The 22,466-nt window shown below is 31.3% G+C and overlaps 1 protein-coding gene across 1 annotated transcript in view; it reads left to right on the top strand.

The window, feature by feature from the left end:
- The first annotated feature begins 3,772 nt into the window (after positions 1-3,772).
- The window catches only part of LOC105233968 (scavenger receptor class B member 1), a 60,549-nt gene continuing 41,855 nt past the window's right edge, over positions 3,773-22,466 (top strand). Inside the window, exon 1 of the mRNA XM_049461469.1 lies at positions 3,773-4,518. Within this exon, the coding sequence (XP_049317426.1) occupies positions 4,500-4,518 (19 nt within the window). The 5' untranslated portion in view covers positions 3,773-4,499. The remainder of the gene's footprint in view (positions 4,519-22,466) is intronic.

Raw genomic sequence — 22,466 nt, 5'->3', positions numbered from 1 at the left:
TACATAGGAAGTAAACAAAAATTGAATAAGTAAAAAAATGCAACAAAATGAGCAAAAAGTGGGTCGTCACAATAGTTAACTGTTTGTCGTGGAGAGAAATACAAAAAAACAGCAAAAACAATAAAAGAGATTAAAATCAGCAATCGCTTCTAGTTATTTTGCGTTTTTTTCGATATGTATGTGCCAAAACAATTTTTTTATGAAAAAAAATTCAAAAAAACTTAATTAATTAAAATAAAAAGTTAACAAATATGAAATTAGCAAAAAAATATTACAAAACCAAAAATGATTACAAGAAAAATTACAGAAAATAAGCTAAGAAAGTGCATCAGCACTGTAACTGTTCGAAGTGCAAAGTAAAAACAAAAAATACCAAGAAGAGATTAAAATCAGCAGTTCATACTAGTTTTTGTGTTTTAAATAAAAAAAATAATAATATTAACAAATACTAAATATTTATTTTGAAATACAAACGAGAAAATGATCACAAACAAAGTAATTATTAATTAATTATTAAAAAGATTACTAATTAAGTAATTTTTGATTAAGTATGTTAATTAGATAATTAATAGTTAATTTTTTATTTTTAAGCGTGTGCGTATTAGTTTTCCTTCAGAAAAATAAATAATATTCTCAAAAAATTGCTAATTAATTATAAAAACCACTAGTATTTAATTAATAATTAATTAAAATTTTACTAATTAATAATACCTATTAAAAAAATGCGAGAATTATAAAATAATCAAAAAATTAAAATAATTAATTATTTATGTAAAATCTCAGTAATTAAATAATTATGAATTATTTAAAAATTATCGGTTAATTATTTAATTAATTATGTGAATAATATTTTTTTCCAGAAATATAAAAAAATTATAAAAAAATAAAATTATTAATTAAATTAAAAAATAATTACTCGTTACTTAATTCATACTGAATAAAACTAAATATTTAATTAAAAAAATCAACTACAAAATAAAGACAAAAAAAATGTATTATTAATTATGAAAAATATATCTAAATATATAATTATTAATTAATTAAAAAATATTCATTAAAAAATCAATTGCTATTTTTCTGTTTTTTAAATAAGTGAATAATATTTTTTTTTTTAGAAAAATAGACAAAATTATCAAAAAATTAGAATTATTAGTTAATTTAAAAAAATTGTTATTTTTAGTTTATAAATAAAACGAAATATTTATTTAAAAAAAATAGATGACAAAATAATCACTAAAAGTTAATAATTAATAAATAATTTGAATAATATAACTAATTAAATAAATTGTATTTAATACAAAAAATATTAATTGAATATTTAATTGCTATTTTTTAATTTTTCAAAAATATGTATGGAAATTTTTCTTTATAAAAATTAACAAAATTATCAAAATTTTAAAATTATTAATTAATTAAGAAAAATTACTAGTTATTTAATTAATACTAAATAAAACTAAATATTTATTCTAAAAAGTAAACGACAAAATAATCACAAAAAATTTATAATTTATTAATTATGAAAAATATTACCAATTATATAGTTATTAATTAATTAAAAAATAATAATTATATAATTATTTGCGAATTTTTTATTATTTGAATAATAATTTTTTTTAGAAAAATAAACAAAATTACCAAAAATTTGAAATTATTAATTAATTAAAAAAATTACTAGTTATTTAATTAAAAATTCATTTAAATCTTGACTAATTAATTATTTCTATGAAATATGCGAAAATTATAAAATAATTAAATAATAATAGTTATTTATAATTAAGAAAATTAATAATTTTAATTAATTAAATAATTATCATTTAATTAAAAAAGGCAATTAATTTACTTTTCAAGTATGTGAAAATTAATAATTAACTAAGGATTTTATTTAACAAAAATTGTACACAAAAAAATATTCAATAATTATTAACCTTCGAACAAATATATTAAAGAAATATGTAGATTACTAATTAAATAATTTTTTTTAAATATGCAAAAATTATAAAATAATCAAAAAATAATAATTTTGGAAAATATTATTAATTAAATAAATATCAATTAATTAAAAAAAAGTCAATTAAAAAAATTATCAATTAATTAAAAAAAAGTATTAATTAAAAATTATTTCTTTCTTTTCTATTTTTTACATTAACAATAAAAAACAAAGAATTTTATTTAACAAAAACTATACACAACATAAAATTCCTTCTAAAAATTATATTAAATAAAAATAATATTAAAAATTAATTAATTATTTATTAATTTAAAAATTTTACTAATAAAATAATTAATTATTTTTAAATATGCGGAAATTATATAGTGATCAAAAAATAATAATAAAAAATAATAATTATTAATTTTTTTTTTTTATTAAAATTATTATTAATTAATAATTAGAAATTAATAAAATTATCATTAATTAAAGAATTAACAATTAGTTAAGAAATGTATTGATTAAATAATTAGTTTTTCCTAATTTTTTAAATGTGTGAAAATTAGCAATAAATAGAAAAATATTTTATTTAACAAAACCAAAAATATTCGAAGAAATTCTAATTACCTTGAAAAGTTGCATTAAAGGTAGTGAACTTGAACTTCATTGCACCGTGCTTTAACTCTAATCCCACCACTTCCTCAATATTTTATACAAATTTCATGCATCTCTCTCCCCACATGCTCGTCAATGCTCTCATTAACATTCAAACAATACGTACTAACATACAAACATTACATGCCGACATACAAACATTACATACCGACATGCAAAATACTACTAACATACAAACATTACATATTGACATATGGTACAAACATACATACATCTAACCATTTTCACCTCAATCCGCAGCATTTTCCGCTAGCAAGCGTCACTGAGTCCTAATCCGTCGTCTATCGTCGTTTCCTTTTAAACTCACTCTCTTTTAACCCTTCTGAACACCTCCATTAACCTGTGTGCACACAAAAAAAAGTTGCAGAAGTAGGAATCTGTGCTTAACAATACTGTTGACGTCTCAGTATATAGAGGAAGTGATTTGCATACGTCGCCTGAGACAGCCGCTTATCAGCTTTAACGCAAGAATTAAGAACTTATACTAATTAATTTCTTATATAAAGAGTTTTTATATTATTTTCATTTTTTTGTGTCGTTTTAACTTTCCGGCCCCATAATCTATTAACATGCATAGTGCGACATATTTATAATGTGTTGTTTGTATGTATGTATGAATTATTTATTATATTTAGCATATATATGTATGTACATTTGTACATATATATATATTTATTTTTGGTTAATTTGAAATCATGAATTACAAGTGCGATTATATTTGTTAGACCCGCTTGCCACTAGGGTGAACTAGTAGCCCCTTCACGGACATACACACTTACATATGTACGTACACTCTACAGCGTGCTCGGGGCGTCGAAATTCGTTGCTACTTTAATATTATTTATTTTGATTATTTTTTTGCGAGTCGTTTGCCTAGGCGTCTGTCGGTATCTGCCAATACAATCTACTGATCGGGGATTTCAACCAAAAATTGATTGTGTTCGGGTCGTCTCACACACGCGCTTCGATTTACGCCGCTTCTTTAAAACCCATTTAATTATATATATAAAAATATGCATGTAAGTATGTATTTAAAAAGCATTTTATAAAATAAAAAAAGTTGGAATCAAAATCGAATTGAGGCAGAGCACATTTTTGAGCTTCGTGCATTTGTTTCGGCGGCCTCTGGGCAGTATAAAATTGTGTGTATGGACAGGCAGGAAGCATTCTATGGTGTACAATCAATCCGTGGTGCTGGTTCTACTCTCGAGTATTGCTTCGACAAGCGCAAGTTGATAAGCAAATTTAGCGAAAGTGAAGTTCTAAAAATAAAAATATCAATAAAAAAATTTTAATAAAAAAGTTTTAATAAAAAAATTTTAATAAAAAAAAATTTTAATAAAAAAAAATTTTTATAAAAAAATTTTCTTAAACAAAATTTTAAATAAAAAGTTTTGAACTGTAAAACAGTAAAAAATTTTAAGGAATAAATTAAAAATTAATTTAAAAATATTTAACTAATTTAATATTTTTTCAAATTAAAAAATTTAACAAAAACCGCAGTTTTTTTGTTAAAAACAAAAGTGTTCTAAAAAACGTAAGAATAAAAAGTGTGGTGCATAAAAATAAAAATTCAATAAAATTTTTGTAAAAACTAAAATTTTATTAAAAAACTTATGTGTACAAATATTAAAGAAATAAATCAAAGCTCAAACACTCCTTCCACATTTGGACATTTTGGACATCTTGGCAGCAAACTGAACTTAAAACACAAAGTAAGAAACAATTTAACACATAAAGGTTTAACAAATGCTCCCACAAAGGATATTTTAACTGCATATATTTCACAAATCTTACAAATAAATTAAAAGTTCAAAGTTTTACTTCAATAATTTATGCTGCTTGAGAGATAAATAAGTTCATTGCTTGGTAAAAAGTGAAAATTTGAAGCTGCACAATGTTTATAACTCTCTCACGTAAGTAAATATGTATTGAAATTTAAAAATTTGTTTTTAATAATGTAAAAATAATCTTCAATTTTTTAAAATGATAATGTTATTTAATTTTTTTTTAATAAAAATAAAGTAATTTAAATAATGCTTTTGTTCATCTAACGTATCACCTAAAGATAAGCTACCTCGGTTAGATGGGGTTATACTATGCATATACAGTTACGGACAATGAAATAGAATCAGCCAGTACTAATTTTCCGTTCTAAAATGTTATGAATTTGATTTAAATTGAACTAAAATATATTTTTATTATTTACTTCATTTGAAGTGCTATTGGTAACAGTGAAAATATTGGGGAAAAAACAGTTCATAAACATTACAAAAACAAAGGTGAAATACGAATTTCAAAAATTCGAAGAACAAAAAAGTAGAATCATAATATTATACATTAAAAAATAATAATTTTTTAAAGAGAATTAAATAAAAAATTTTACCCTTTATCGTCTAATACAGACACACATCTTCTAAGCATAGACTGAATTAGGCTACGGCAAGTGCTCTGTGGAACAAAATACCAGACTTTTGAACCTTCGTTCAGAGTTCCGCCTTATTTTTCGGTTTAAAGGGTACATTATTTTCCTTAACGAATTTCCATAAGCTTTCGCAGGGATACCGATCAAGTGATTGTGCTGGCCAAGCCATAACATCAACACCATGATCTGAAAACCATTTTTCTTTAAGACCCGAAGTATATTTCAGTGGGCAGGTCCCCGCCCTGCCACTACAGCTATAGTAGCTGTGAAATTAAAGAACATCGGTTGATAATTACGTCCACTCCCCATATAACGGTACTGTTGAAAACTACTTAAAGCGCGATAAATCAATAACTACATAGACAATAAATTGTAACCCCGGTGATGAGTGTGAGAGGGCTTTAAAGGAACGGTTCAAAAATTGGACGATGAGTGTGGCGCCGCCCTCTTTTAGGGAAAAGCACAAATCTGGGGACCTGCTGAACAGATCTCAACCAAATTTGGTACTTAATATTGCTCTAGTATTCAGAAATGCGAAATCATACTGCGCAAATACTCTTACTTCCGTATAACACAATTTCAATTTGATTTGATTCTTTCACCTTCTCTTATACAAATCAAGAAGACATTAATATAACGGGATAAAACTTTTCACCAAATCCTTCATCCATCTTATGACCAAAAATTGTCCAAATCCAAAAAAAAAAACGTTTCAAGCACCTAGTTACCGAATATTTGAACCACAGTACCTGTTGAATTTTTACCGTGAATATCGATCAATATGTGAAATATATTATTGAAACAAAAGAGTATGAAAAATTATTTGAATCCGACCATTACTTTCCTGAGCCTCCATAAACCTATATAAACATTTTCGAATTTCTGAGTTACTTTATACTGCATACATACTTGTATATCGGCTCTAAGAAAATGAGAGAGCGTGTTTAACTTCGGCGAAAACTTGTCAACAGATGTCAAATTTCCTTTAATAACTCGAAGTTTTTTGAGTGTTACGGTGATTCGAGTTATGGAAGTTTAACTGTACATATAATTGCTTGGATTCCTATACGTCAAAGGCTTGCACCTTAAGGTATTCCCCTGGCATTGATTCTTGCAAGTTGCAAGAGTACAAAATATTCGGTTGACCCCGAACTTAGCTCTTCTTTACTTGTAAATTTTTTAACTAATTTCTATGAAAAATGTCGCAATTATAAATTATATACTATTTTTATAACAAAAAATTAAACCAAATTATTAAATTAAATTGTTTAATCAAATTAATTAATTAATAATTTATAAAATACTATTCTAAAAAATTTATTTTTATTCAAACAAAATTATTTAAAAGCTTTTTTGTTGTTAAAAAAGAAAATGAGTGAGAATTTTTTTAAAAATATTTTTGTAATTCAATAAAGGCAATAAAAAGTTTTTTTTATACTTCAGAAGGAAATGGATAACTGGGACCATTGCGCCACGGTGCCTATTCTTAGCGGCATATTTTACACGCATATACCTACGAGGAATATGAGGGTGGAGCATTGAGGAAGTCCTCTGTCGGGAACTTTCAATCCACTTTTGCTTCAGACTACCAGACCACTATAGGAAATGAAGCAGATGTGGAAGGTACTAGTAGATGCGCTACAATGAAGTGTGTATCTCTTAAAGAGGTATGCATTGTTTCAGATAGCAGAGTTGCTATATTGGCTCTGAGTTCGCTGACAATGAGCTTAAAGCTGCTTAAGAAGTGCATGCCCCCATTAGCTGTAGCGTCAAGTTACCTCCATATTAAACTTGTCTGGTTGCCTTGCCACAGCGGCATTGTCGGATACACTAAAACCGATAAGCTCAAAAGAAAGGGCATCCTTACCCTAACCCACATCTAGCTAGCAACTAGGTTGTCATACTTTTTACGAACCTGGCGAATTGGATGTAGCATTCAATTGCTATTCAAACTGAAATCTATAAAAAAAAACTGCACAGGTGCATTTCGTATATGATAAAAGGATATTATGTGATATAAAATCTCTATATTATTATTTTATCATATTCAAAATGCACCTGTGTAGCCGAAGTTAACACTTTAACTTGTTTGTTTTTGCTTTTTAGAGATTTTATGTCACTAGCAACCTAACCCCATTATGCCCTTCAACAAAAAGTCATAAAGTTAAAAAAACATATAAACAAATGTATGTTCATTTGCACTAAACAAAGTGCCAACTAAATTGAATCATCACATCGGAAGTCAATATTGCAATATAAATGTTTGTATGTTACTAAGAACAAATTATATAACAATATTCAAGCAAAGCTTAGCACGCCTCATAAAAACGCTGACAATGTCACAGGTGTCGATCCAATAGTGAAAGTTTGGGTAAATATTTACTAAAAAAATGTTTGAGACGTTGGTAAATAATTTAAAATACATATGTACATTAGAGCGGGTCGATTTTTTTAATATGCAAAGAGATTATGGATCAAAAACGGCTTTCAAGCCAGCGATTTTTAAGGTGAAGCCTAAAAAGTCTGAATAATCACTTATATGGGAGATATGTAATATAATTGTCCGATCCTGACGTTTCCGATAAATGATCAATAGAATATTAAAATCATATTAAATTTCATTGGGATATCTCAAAAACTCGCGAATAAAGTTTTGTAATCCCCAAAAACTTCGCCTTAAAACCCGCTGGCTCGAGACCGATTCTTAGTCTCTTATGGGTAGTTTTCTGTGAGGAAAAGTTTTTCAGCATGATCCATAGAACATTTCCCGCTTACGCGATTTTTCGTTTTTTTGCGTCCTCTAATCGACCCGATCTAATATGCATACATATGTGTAAAGCAAGAATTTCCGAATAAAATACAAATTATTTAATTGCTGTGGCGTACGTGATTAAATAATGAGTGCAAGCCACGACTAAACATAACAGTACATAAGACAAGTACTACTAAGTGGCGTCATGTATGGGCTTATGCTAAAAAAAGCTTCTACGCAGAGATAACCAAAAATAAAATTTGTATAATAGTACAAACACACATACATACATGTGTATAATTAAATATTTATATATGTACATATGTCTAAGTAAGTGTGATGATCACTTAGCTAATGAAACGATTTACTTTGCCCTGACTGATTAGCCCGATTTGGGGTGTTTAGCTAATCTGTTGCGACTTCTTTCAATGAATTCTTGTGAAAAGAATTTATAGCACATTTAAATTGTATATATGTATGTATGTAGACTTGCAAAACATGAGAAGAAAAAATCAAAACAAAGTGTCCGTTTTGGTTAATTGCTTGTATGTACATACATACTATGTATGTACGCACAGGCCGGGCCTCGCTTGCTCGCTTTCGTACGCTCCATTGTCATATGCGATAATATGATAATTGTTGTTGAGGGCTGATTTCATTTGTCCTAGCAAATGATCATTTTATTTTTAATCATTTTTAATTTTTTTTTTAAATTTTTGGTCGTCTGTAACACGTGTCTGTATGCTGTCAGACGAACTTACGTCTGCAAAAACAAACAAAAAAACAAAAAACGAGACAATGTAATAATACCGTTATTTTATGCTTACGTGACAAAGAAAAAATTTAATTTTTATATAGACAACAGGGAACGATAAAATACCCTTTATAGGTGCATTTCTTATAGCATAAAAGGGTATAAAACGATCGTTATTTTGATCAGTCAGTTTGTATGGAAGCTTATGCTATAGTAGTTTGATCTGAATAATATGTTCGAATATTATGGCATTTTCTATGACAATAATTTATACCAAATTTCCTGAAGATATCTTTTCAAATAGATTTCTTTTCCTTCAAGCACTTTATTTTAAACCATCAGCTTGTAGGTGAGCTATATGTTATAGTAAGCCGATCTGAACAATTCGTTCAGAAATTGAAGCATTGCCTTGAAAAATAATCCGTGTAAAATTTCGTTAAGATATCTTGTCAAATAAAAAAGTTTTCCCTACAAGAACTTGATATAGATCGGCCAGTTTGTATGCCAGCTATATGCAATAGTGAAGCGATATCGGCGGATCCAACAAATGAGCAGCTTTTTGGTGAGAAAAGAACGTATGTAGAATTTTAGATCAATATCTCAACAACTGCGGGACTAGTTCGCGTATACGAGAATACAGACAGACTGACATATGACAGATAGGCTTACATGGCTGATTGACTGAGCCGATACAGTTCGCCAAGCTGATCATTTATAACTCGATATATCGTCATATAAAAAGGCAAATAAATCGAAATTGAGTTTTATATTGCTTATGATTCACTACAACTTCCGCTGTCAGATATAACCAATATATAACCATTTTATAACCGAGACTCAAATTTTGTTTCAATATGAGTGATTTCTTTATATCGTTTTTTCCTTCGCCTGTAAACTTATGAAAAGTGATGTTACGTTATTTTGCATTTTAGGTGACGATATATACTAAATACATACATATGTATAATATAGGAACTCCGACGTTTCCTTTTGGGTGTTACAAGCTTCGGGACAAATTTATACCCCGTTCAGTGTATAAAAAATTAAGTCAAATATTATCTGTCCAGAAATGATGCAATAATTGCTATTTTATATTCAAACATACATACATATATTGTATGTACAGACAGCCGAATCCGCTTTCTTACATACATACTATATGTACATACATACATGCATACATATGTATGTGTAAATAAAGATTTTATGAAGCTCATGCATTCAATGGTGCGTGTAAATTATTCACATTGCTTGAGATTTATGCAATATTTAAATAAATTCCACAGAGATGTTAAAACCGAGTATGTGCAATAAGGCATACAGAATATTGATAGTGAAAAAAGCAATTAAGCTTAGCTTCAACAAACATTGGTTGAGCCGGTAAATGTGTTTTATTAAAATTTAAATTCCCGAACAGTTGGCAGCGCCATTAAAAATGCATTTGTGTAAAATCGTTCTTAAGCCGGTTTAGTTTGATACCCATATTGTAATAATTTTTTTTAACGATTTGATTCAAACATGTGGCAACTCTTAAAAAATATTTTAGCAGTTTGTGTAAAATAGTTCTTAAGCCGGTTTAGTTTGATACCCATATTGTAATAATTTTTTTTAACAATTCGATTGAAACAAGTGGCAACCCTTAAAAAATATTTTAGCAGCGGGCCTTAAATATTCTTTCCTTTATATAATAAATGAATATTTAATTTATTTTTCAATTAAATTGAAACAGGTGGCAACTCTGATAAAAATATTTTGATTGTAAGTCTTAAATATTCTTTGTTTAATACCCATGCTGTAATCTTTCATTTGTTTTTCAATTAAATTAAAACAGGTGGCAACTCTTATAAAAATATTTTAAATGTAAGTCTTAAATATCCTTTGTTTACCCATGCTATAATATTTAATTTATTTTTCAATTAGTTTGAAACAGGTGGCAGCTCTTTTCAACATATTTTTTGTTTTCAAACATATCATTTGTTTAATGCCCATGCTCTAATATTTCATTTATTTATTTTTTTTAAATTAAATTGAAACAGGTGGCAACTCTTTTCAACATATTTTTTGTTTTCAAACATATCATTTGTTTAATACCCACGCTATAATATTTCATTTATTTTTTTAAATTAAATTGAAACAGGTGGCAACTCTTTTCAAACATATTTTTGTACTGCGCCTAGAAAAGCTATAATTTGAAACCTTTGCTGTAAAAATTAAGTTTTCTGTACAATTTTATTTAATTGAAACTTTTAAACAGGTGGCAGCTTTCCACGAGAACTATTCACAAATTTCAAGTTGAACTAACGACCTTCTTACGTTTGTTGGTTGACCACTTGGTGACTCCGAATATTAAACACGAAAATTTCTAAAAATCTAAAATAATCTACCAAAATCAAGTCATATCAAACTGCATGTCAGATTTCAGACATTTTTTCATAGGGATCCAAGGATTGTTTAAAACATCGAATGATAATATCCATTAAAAGCTCATATCTGATAGACATTCGCTCATGACATTTTCCTTGTCGAACCACTAAGTTTTTAGCCTAATTTAGAGCAACCAAAATCAACTACAAACTGCTTTCGAGTGTGTTCGACTTAAAAGTACTTTACTATAGAGTAAACAAACAATTTTACATATAAAATTACTAAGAATTACTTATTCCAAAGCATGTAATATTTTGCTTACGTAGTGCGTACAAAACGCAACGTAAGCAAAATTATTCACACAATCAACAGGAACTTTCAAAAGTCCTCTGCCAACAAAGTTGCATAAAAGTGTCGTTTGCATTACATTTCGCATTTTCTAAGTCAACAAACTAATTTTATTATTGTTTTTTTGTTAATATTTGTTTATGATGCCCGTTATGATACCGCAATTGGGTGTAGCGCACTCACGTTGGATTCCTCATACTTATCAACGCTTCCGACATTTGGACTTTATATAAGCGCACAGTTCAAATAAATTCAATTTTATTCCTTTCAATACTGCAAATAAACGATTCACATACATACTTATAACGGTGATATTAAAGTGCAATATTTATTGCTAAAAATTTTGCAACTACTTCCATATGTATGTATGTCAAAACAATGTCAAAATGGAAATAAATTTTTATTATGCTATTTACCAATCAACTTTTAATTATTTTGCAGAAAAATAATAATTTATTTAGACAATTACATTTGAGTAGTTCACCAACATTGACCCCTTGACAGCTAATGAACACAGTTAATCAGTTGAAAATTATTAATAACCGAATTATTGATTCATTTGTCAGTAACTCACGTGGCCACAGCTTTACTATTATCAGTTAAGTTTATGTTTTTGTTACTGTTTTTTATAATTCTCACATGTTTCAACACATGATTTTTACTTCCCGTTGTTACTCCTACGAAATTTCTAAATACATACATACATTTGTATTCACGAACAGTGCATCGGATTATTTTAAATTTATACTTATAAATTAGCAATACGCCTAGTGGCCAATACGAATTTGCGCAGGCGTTTAATTTCCATTCCCGCCAGTACGGAAGGATCTTTGAGGGTATGCGCTCCCAAACGCTGAACAGTTTAGAAAGAAGTGTTGAGTTTCCACCTCGTCTTCTTCCAGCAGATGGTGTCTGTTAAGATTTCCAGTCTTACAGCCTCTTAAAACCCCCACAACAAGGGAGGGCTTAGCCTTAATAAGCGCAAAGTCATTAGATCTCTTGCGATCGATCTTGAGCTAAAAGGATTTTGCGACAACGCACGTATCGATGGTGGCCCAGCGCTGACCAAGCTCGCGCGAAGCCCAGCTATCTAGTAGTAGAACACAAGTATATACGGGAGCACCAATTCGCTCCCATTACACTGAAGCGGTTCTAGGATACCATTCCTTGCTAGCTCATCAGCTTTACAATTGCCTGCGACTCCGCTATGGCCTGGCACTCATACTAGTGTTATACGTATCATAAAAAGATTCGATGCTATTGATAACGAGCTTAGGAGACTGCATTCTAGAGCAGTAAATCTACTGCTACCTTAAAGGCAGGCAGTAAGTCTGAGGTTGGAGTTGATAGAGAGTATACCTCTTCACCAACCTTCCCCTCCAGCTTTTACCCATCCGTAAAGAAGATTGCTGCCACTCTCCTCCAACGGCTTCTTCCTACCCACAACTCTCTCGCCAGTGTATGGGCAGTGATGGAGCCACCAGAGTTCGGTTTGGCAACTCCATGATCCAAATGATCCGGTATGAAGTCAAAGTTTGTGAGGATTTCCGAGTGTTCATATATGTGTTCCCAGATTCTTTGAGTCTGAAAGCAAATATTGCGGGCATACACCTTCTGATGATGTCTACAGGCACCATGTTCATAAAAACGTTAAGTACCATGGTTTGAGTGGACCTTAGTGCACCACACATGCTGTTCAGCGCCACCCGTTGAACGCTAACGAATCTCTTTGCAAGTGTGGCTTTTTCTAGAGCCCTTCACCACATAAAGACTCTACTAAAAATATTAGGCTTGACTGTGGTAAAGGCAGAAAGGTCAAAGCAATTTAAATCTAGAAAAGTTAATTTAGCGATGACATCGTCGGCAACTTTTAAGCGTTGATCCTTTTGCAAAAACATTTAATTCTTTTCGTATAAGCTTCATTGCCACCGGCATAATATTCAAAACATCGATTAAAATCTTTTGAAGTCGAATTTTGAGGCTCTGCGAGTCTCTGCTATATCTCTAATGCTGGAAAGACGAGTTTCGAGGATAGTATTCTGCATATTTTCGACATTATTGTCGATATCGTATGTTTTGTGTACTTGACAATTGGGCCCATTTGAGAACCCAATTTCAAAATTGTCATAATTACATAGCTCAATCATGTCAAAGGAGATTACCATCAGCCTAGAATAAAGTCCAATTTTGATACCGGCTTCAATGAAACTTTATAATTATATTATCGTGCAGAGCATTCCCTACAATTGCCATTCAAAAATTTTCCACCTCAAAAACAACCGCAAGAAAAAGACCGAAGTAAAATAAGTATGTTTCGAACCCATACTGTACGTAAACTTTTCTGCCACACTGTACGCTGGACAGATAACTATTGACAGCCCTGGCACACTATCATCACATGAACTTGACAAGGAAAGGAAGTTTTTCATTATTGTTGCTGAATCAATTAAAAAAAAGAAAACAAATATGTATGTATATTAATGTAAACAAACGGTTTGTTTTTGAAAAGCCGCGTCCGCCACGAAATCAGTTCTACAAAAAGTGTTACAAGGACATTTAAGTACTTGGAAACACTGCGCAGCAAAAAAAAAAAAGAAAATGCCCTGCAGCTCGGCAAAGCATAGATAGTCATTGAAGAACAACAAAATACGGCCGATGCGATAGGGTATTATTAAGGTTTTATTGCCGCAGATTATAGAAAGAAAATACGAGTATATACGGGACTGATAAGAACCAAATATAAGCAATCACACCCTTCTTTTTGCTTCTCACGTACATACAAACAAATGTAGAAATCAGTATATATATATGACATACTTGAGTATGACCTTAGTACCAGTACTCAGTTAGGCCATGAAGATTCAACATTGATATGTGACATACATATAGGAAGTGGCGGTGTAGGAGGGTTAGACAATTCAGTTTCAGTGACGCTGAAGATTGTACAACTTCAAAACGAGCCTAGCTTCGGCTGATCGCTTGCAAAACAAGTCAATTAAATGAAGTCTTAGGTGACTATGACTTCAAATCTGAATTTTATTACGCATTGATGTACCCTCGTATTCTATTTCTATTTGTAAAAAAATTTACTACTTATTTCAAAAATTAGTTTATTTGTTAGCGTGTGTTTTGAGGTTTATTGTTTTGTTTTGGTTTTTTGCACATGTGCCGAAAATCTAGTGACCCCCATGAACTCAATATTTACTTCGAAAAGTACGCAATCACTTGCCCACATACATATTTTGGCATAAAAATTAATAGAACACAAATAGATATGCAAATTTTCGAAACAATTTAGAACTGAACGTAAATTGAGAAATTTTTTATTCATGAAGGGGACATGCTCTAAACTAAAAAATGGGCTTCTTTTGTATGTAAATCCGTTAAAAAATAGCAAATGAATTAAATTGGACCGAGGCATGCGTAATCATGACTATTTTGTTTTTTGTTTTCTAATTGTGGTTTCTGTGTGGAAGTGTTACCTAATTCCACTCTTAGGCTTCGCCATTATTATGTCATTTGTAATATTACTAAAAAAGAAAATAATGCGCAAGTAAACCGAATGCCAAATTGAATTGATCGCTCGTCAATGCTCATGAAAATTCCTCTTCACAGCAAAGATAGCTAGCTAACTTCTGGAATATCAATAAAGACCTTACTATGAAGCTTGAGAGTCCTCCACTAAGGACTAGTGACGGAATGTCTAGACTCCTTATCTGTGGCATCGAGCTACTTCATGATTAGACTGATTGTACTCACAGCAAAAAAAAGCTTGTTTACTCCTTGGAATATTATTAAAGGCCTTATTATGAAGCTCTCGGCAAGTGAATTAATGCCTAAACTCATTATCTTTGAAATCGAGGTGCTTCATTATTAGAGCGATCCGGGTTTAGATTAATTGCTTGACTGGCTCCCTATGGTTTACTACAGGATTGTAGGGTCTAAAGCAATCTCAGTAAGCGCTGGTCAATTACTAGAAACTATGCAATTTTAAGGTACTTCCTGCCCAGGTTCAATTAAATATGTAATTCCTAGTGAGCTCCCCGCCCTCAGCAAAGTTCCCCTTTCAAGAGTTTTGGAAGTATGTAATAACTAGGCAATGACCTAATTAGGATTCAAGATTGATGATATTGAAAATTTTACTGCATGCCAGTAACATAAGCCGCTTGGAAGAGGATAAAAAGCATCATCTCAACACTTCCTTCGCAAATGCCGCGCCTTTGTCAAATCGAGGCCCATCGGATCTCTCACTTTAACCACATGTCTCCCTATTATCACAATTTCAATAGCGGTCTCGCAGTATAATCGCAAACTTGAGTCCCAAAATAGGCTTGTTCCTACCATTTTGCATACTCCATCTCCATTATATTAATGCTATATAAGACTAATGGCCTACCATATAGCTTGGATCTAAGTGTTTTTTGTTTTATTACCGTAGAAACTGTCTTCTGCTGGTTTTTCCTGTGTATTCGGATTTGTGTAGTCACAGGTTGATGCTAATAATCAGGGTCCCCAAAGTTAATTAGACTAGCCAAACCAAGAGATCTACTCTAGGATGTGGAAAAACTCGGATTAGGCGTAGTTCGAAAACAATTTGTGAAGCTTCTTCTGTGTATCAAATATCCGCTTTAGTGCTTTCAGACAAACGAAAGGTTTAAAAAGTTGAAAGTGAATTCCGACCTGAGCTCAAAGGGAATAAAGAGCGACTAATATAGTTTGGTCTTTGTTCGTCGGGACAGGACTCAATTGCCTACTCAGTCCGAAGTAGTACCTATTGGAAAGAGTTATTCTGCATTGGATTTCAATGCTGACGTTGTTTTTGCTGTTAATACTGGTTCCACGATAGACGAAAATATCTATGACTTCGAAGTTATGACTCTCAAGTAACGTAGGAGCCAAGCTGCGACTGCGAGGACTATTTATTTGATGACAAGAGATATTGTCTTATCCTCATTCACAATTAAACCCATACGCTTCACTTCCTTATGCATTCGGGTGAAAGCAGAACTAACGGCGCGGTTGTTGCGGCGAATGATATCAATATCATCGGCGTACGCCACCAGCTGTACACTCTTAGAAAGGATTGAACCTTCTCAATTCAGCTCTGTAGCACCAATTTTGTTTTCTCCAGCAGTGGATTGGAGAAAACCCACGTTAGAAAGTCGCCATGTCTGAAACTTCGTTTGATATCGAACAGCATGGAGAGGTCCTTCCTGATTCTGATGGAACTTTTGACATACCAGACAAAAGCACCTTTGAAATCGACGAAAGGACTTGACGCATGATGAATATCTGGTCAGTTGTTGATTTACCAGGTCTAAAGCCACACTGATAAGGTCCATTCAGTTTGTTAGCGATGGCCTTCAATATTTCATACAATGCGCTCGATAGAACCTTATCCTTAGTTCGCGCAGATTACGGCTTCACCCTTTCCCCCCTTCGCGCATGCTTTCGTCCGTCCATATTCTACAAATACAATCTCCTCTTCTCCCCCAAATACAATGCGCATATGCTCAAACGTCATTAATTACCACTGGACTTCGGTCCATATCTTTGTTTTAATGTTTCCACTGAAATCGATTGTTATTCTCGCACTTCAAAGCTCACACTCCTAACTTATAATTTAAAAATTAAAAAAAAAAAAATAAGTAAAAATGATCATAAAAACTTTTATGGTTACATTTATGAATCTTTATGACGGCTGCCATCCTCAGCCGTTACACGCGCTCCTCTAATATACATATGTATGCATGCCTGTAAGTGTACTTTTTTAAACACTGTAATTAATATGAAATTAGCGATTAAATTACTTTAGGTCCATTATTAACAACTCACTATAATTGAATTTGCACCTAACACTTAATGGCTAAATGCAGTAATACTTTATTACAAAAATTCCAGAACTGTTCTGTGTAACATATGCACATAGAAAATAAAAAAATATGTACATATATATTTTAGTTGAAAAAAAATTGTAACAAGTGCTGCGCAATCCTTTGCGCTGTCTTTCGGTTGTCGGAAGCAAACGCGATCGATTTCATTTGCAATTACTTTCACAATTATCGATTTGATTGTTTTTAATTGCTGATTGATTTGTACATGAGGTAATACCTTTTAACTACGTGTGCGCATAAAATACATATATGAATATGTATTGTGAAAAAGCGATAATATGGGTAATTTGTAAATGTTTGCTCATACTAAACCTTTTAACGGTGTAGAAAAGTTATGAATTGATTACGTGATTTGCAATGGAAACCAAAAACGTTATAGCTTTTATATAAGCATAAATTGGTATGTGGAGTATAGTAGAACTTTTGAAATCTTTTCTGAAACAATTAATAAATATTGCATAAAAATAATATAATAATTACAGTGAAATATAAAATTTTCCTTTTACAAGTTTTCGTTTGTAATTTATTGAATATTTCCATTATATATATTTATCAAAAAATACTTGCAGCTTACTGCTGTGGGCAAAAAATAGTAAGACTTTGTTCATGATTTTAAAATTCGTAATTTATTCTGCAAAAGCTATGTCGTCCTGCTCAAAGCATTTCCTCTTGACCTCAATAGAAATATACCAACGTTTTTTCCAATCCTTGAAACACATGTTAAAGTCAATTTCTGGACTAGCCATCAATGCGCGTTTAATGCCTTCATGTTAGACCCAACCCTCGTGTGTTGAGTTAAGGCTGACGGAAGAACGATAGGTGGAAGATTTCGCCATTGTGACATAATGAAAAAAGAATGAGAGCCTGCAATATACTATGTAGATCCAACTATCAAATGCTCTGAATATTGCAAAAAGTTTTCTTTTTTTGTTTTGACTTTACTCATTCTGAATATTTATTACGTCGTCGCTTATATTTTGTTACTACATTCTTGGTCACATCTGTCACAGCCTTAACCAAAGTAACAGCCTTAACCAAAAAAGTGACAGTGAAAACTTTGTAAAATCTCTATCTTTATCGATCCTGGGCTGAGCCAACTGTATGATTTCAGTGCCTAAATTGTGTTTCTCAAGTTTTGTTTACCACATATTCACAACCATTATTGGAAAACTCAAATTGTCCGTTAGGAATATTAAGTCTTCTGTAATTAAAAATAAAATTATAATTTCATTAAAATTATTATTTAATTCTTAACTTGCAAACTAACTATTTTTTTGCCCACGAAGTACTTATTGAACTCTTTTTCATCTTCTTAATTGGCGTACGAGTTTTCGAGAGAAAGGTTCTGTGTAAGATTTATGGTCCTTTGCATTCGGTCGAACGATGAGCTGTACCAGTTATACGACGACGTTGATAAAGTTCAGCGAATTTAGACACAGCGGCTACGCTGGCTTGGTCATGTCGTCCGAATGGATGAAAACACTCCCGCTCTGAGAGTGTTCGACGCAGAACCCGCCGGGTAAGCAGAGGACTCTGCTAAGCTCAAACATTGGACTCCATTTTTTTTGAAAAATTTCCAAAAATTTTTTTTTAATTTTCAAAAAAAAAAATTTTAAGTCTTTTTGGTTGATCCCCTTGGAGGTTAAACACTTGCCAATCACCGAATATAGGAATTATGTGATATTTGTATTTTATATTAAAAACGGAAAGGGTTATGGATGGTCCAAGAAAACTCAATGGATCTTCAAAACTACATTTAATTACTAACAACATTTATTTATTAAAACATAAAGATTCATGAAACTTAGAGAATAATTCTTCAAGACTACTTTAAATTTGGCCTCCTACATGCCGGCTCCATCTTCCGCATATGATTTTAGATTTTATAAAGTTCCCAAATTAAAAAAATGTTTTTATCATTCTATCATGTCTTAATCAAATAAAATATTCGGTTGACCCATTTCATAATCACTTCGGGTTAAAAATGTCTGGGCGTATACAAATTAGTTAGATTTTAAGTCTTAATAGAGAGCTCGTGTCTCGAATGGCCCTGATTTCTAAAAATTACGACTCTTTAAAAGCTCGCTTACACAACTCAGACACAGCTCAACTCCGAAATCTCTAGAACACGGTAATTGTTCTAAACTGGATATGATTTTTAAGAAGTATATCTTATACGTTTTGAACTCGTTCCTATTTCGTCTAGGAGCAATTTTCGTGAAGCATAATTCCAATATTCATATTTCTAAATATGCCTTTTGAAAACATTCTATTAAATTTTTAGAAGAAGTTATGATGTGATATGTGTAGAAACCGTATAATTTTTTAACCCTGAAATTAAACCCCTCAAGCTCGAAATTTGTTTGAAAAAATAGCGTTTTATTAAGAGGATCTCTTTGACGGGACTACAACTTGGTTTTTATGCCTTATTATCAGCTTGGTTACATTACTAAAAACAGCTGACATTTGACAAATGACAGCTGATTAATAAGCACTTATTCAGCTATGATACATAACCTCACTTTCCAACTATATTTTACAAAAAATCTCAATTGTTTTCAATTATAACAATAGCAGTGTATGTTGTGAAATTGCCCGTTTACATTGTCACTGGTAAAAGTTTTCGGGTTTTTTGTCATAATTGTGAAATTGCGAGTAGTCAATTGAACTTGACTAAGGCAAAATAGAGACTTTGAAAATAGCTACATATTTGATCATATTTGAATAAATTGTATTTTACTTTCATACAAATACACACAGACATATTTGAAATAAGTTTTATTCACAAGCTTCTAAGAAATTACTAAAATCAAAGAGCGAAGGAAAAATATTCTGCAGGAAAACTTCTGATCTATTACAAAAAAAATTCTAAAATACCATCGGACGAAATTTGAATTTTAAGAAATGAATTTTAATACACAAATTTTAAACGAAATGCCCAAGTTGCTATGCAATTAATTAAGTCTGCAAATGAAGGCAAAAAAGGCAGACGAATACCTTAAGTAGCAAAAAATTCTAAAATGTGATTAGCCAACAACAATTTCACACGCGTTCCAAAAAAGAGGCAAATCAATGAATAACCAGTTGCAAAGCAAAAAACGGGAATGGTACGAAAATTTTGCTGAGTAATGCTCATATTTCGCAATATAAATTATATACAGTAATAGAAAACAAAAATAAGAAAAAAAAGTTATAAATGGCGTTCGGCCTTAGTTAAAATTTGATTACGTCCCATCAGGAACTAATTTTGTTATAACCGTCTTTCTTTTTTTACAATATTTTTTGTTGTTTTTTATAGAATAATATGACTTGAGATATGGCGCCAAAGAATTTTAATTGTATATTTACGGACATTTATGTATATAAACATGATGGCAAGCAATTTAAAAAATTTCACAACATATAAACAAATTTGCGCTCAAATATGGTATGCTACTTAAAAAAAAAAAAAAAAAAATTATTTATTGTTGTTTTTGTTTTTGTTTTTATTATATGTTTTTTTTTTATTTTTATTGCTCTTTGACTAATTTGTGACAAATTTCATAATAATTATCTCATCAGACTAGCATTCACTCAATTAGTTAGTAAGAAATTCCAATAAGCGGAATTTTATAACGGAGCTTCCCCCAAACTTTTATAATTTTTTATAAATATATAGATATATTTTTTAAGTATTTCAAAACAATCAAAGGTGCACCAAAAGAAAATGTGCTTCTTTAGGAGTAAGACCGGTCTAGAGCCCTCATAAAGCGATCAAATTTTGAAAATTTATTCTTAGCAAGATCAGTCTAGAGCCTTCAACAAAAAGGCCTAACATTAACAATTTTTTTCGGAAATAGGAAAGAAGTCGAAATTCTCTTTTCTTGTATAACGTACGAGGTTTGACAATTAAGTAATGAGACTAATTTTATTGCCGCGCTTGTGGTATTAATGGTAATTAATGGTAATGTGTCGTATTAAGGCTAATCTAGAACACTCAAAAACAGGTCTAACTTCAATTTATATTTTATTACATTATTATAGCTCGTGGGTTAATCTTCGGTATCTCCTTTCTCAAGCGGCTCAATGAGTCTACTGTTGGTGACGACCCGTGTTCTCACGGCTCAAGACGTTTACTGTTGACGGTGACCCGTGTTATCTGAAAGAAAATAAAAAAGTTGTCATAATTTACTTAAGTAACGGGTTTTTCAATCAGAGCGCTACAATTTTTTTTTTAATAAAACAAAAACGGGTTGGGATGTCAATGAAATACTCTATTTCTGTGAAAGTACATTCGATGCCATTATATTGTATATGTAACTCGATTTCTTTTGCATGGCCAACATGGGTACGCTTGCAGAATTCCAGACGCTAAACCCAATTTTCGACGGTTTTCAAGCATAAATCGGCCAATACGGCTGCAACTTCACGTTCGATATTCGTCCGAAGTTCATCAATCATCGCTGGCTAGTTGGCATAGACCATAGACTTGACGTAGCCCCATAGGATATAGTCTAACGGCGTCGAAACACACTACCGACGGGTCGTCCTGTTGAAACCACTTATTGTCCAAGCCCATATCATCCAGTTCGGGCCAAAAATATTCGATTATCTTTGAGCGGTAGCGATTCCCATTCACAGTAACGTGCCAGTCTTGATCGACACGGAAGAAGGACCGGCCCAATGATGCCGCCGACACATAAACCGCACCAAACCGTAATTTTTTTGGAATGCAATGATGACTCATGGAGTACATGTCGATTGCTGCCTGACCAAAAACGCAGATTTTGCTTATTGACGAAGCCATTCAGCTAGATATGAACCTCATTGCTGGAGATGATTTTTCGATGAAAATTCGGATCATATTCAAGCTGTTGCTCACCCAAATTCACTAACATACCGCGATTCTGGTTGTCTAGTGGCTTCATTTCTTGCAACAATTTGATCTTAAGTATGTAGGCCAAGATCTTTTCGCAAAATTTACCACAACGACTTCACAGAGATGCCCAGTGCTTGACAACGACGTGTGAGAGACTGATTTGGGTCTTCCGTCGTTCTCTATTTCTATCTGTCTTATTTTGTAGCGTTCCTATTGAAAACCCCATTACGGTTGAATTTAACGTTTTTTTTTCTTTTCTCTGTAGATTAATTTCGAAATTAAGTTTGATAAGTTAATTCCTTTGTTCACCTTTATATCCATTTCCAAAAATACTGTAATACAAAAATGTCTCGTGAACATCTTTTCCACAACATATTTTATGATATTTTTGCTTTAATCGAATTAGGTTCGTATTATTTCCACGATTTCTTCCGCACAGTTCACACTAAAATGCTTCGAGATATTAAAA

Source organism: Bactrocera dorsalis, chromosome 1, assembly GCF_023373825.1.
Source record: "Bactrocera dorsalis isolate Fly_Bdor chromosome 1, ASM2337382v1, whole genome shotgun sequence".
NCBI classification, from domain to species: domain Eukaryota; kingdom Metazoa; phylum Arthropoda; class Insecta; order Diptera; family Tephritidae; genus Bactrocera; species Bactrocera dorsalis.
The sequence above is the reverse complement of the archived record's forward strand: the minus strand, read 5'-3'. Positions and strand labels throughout refer to the sequence as shown.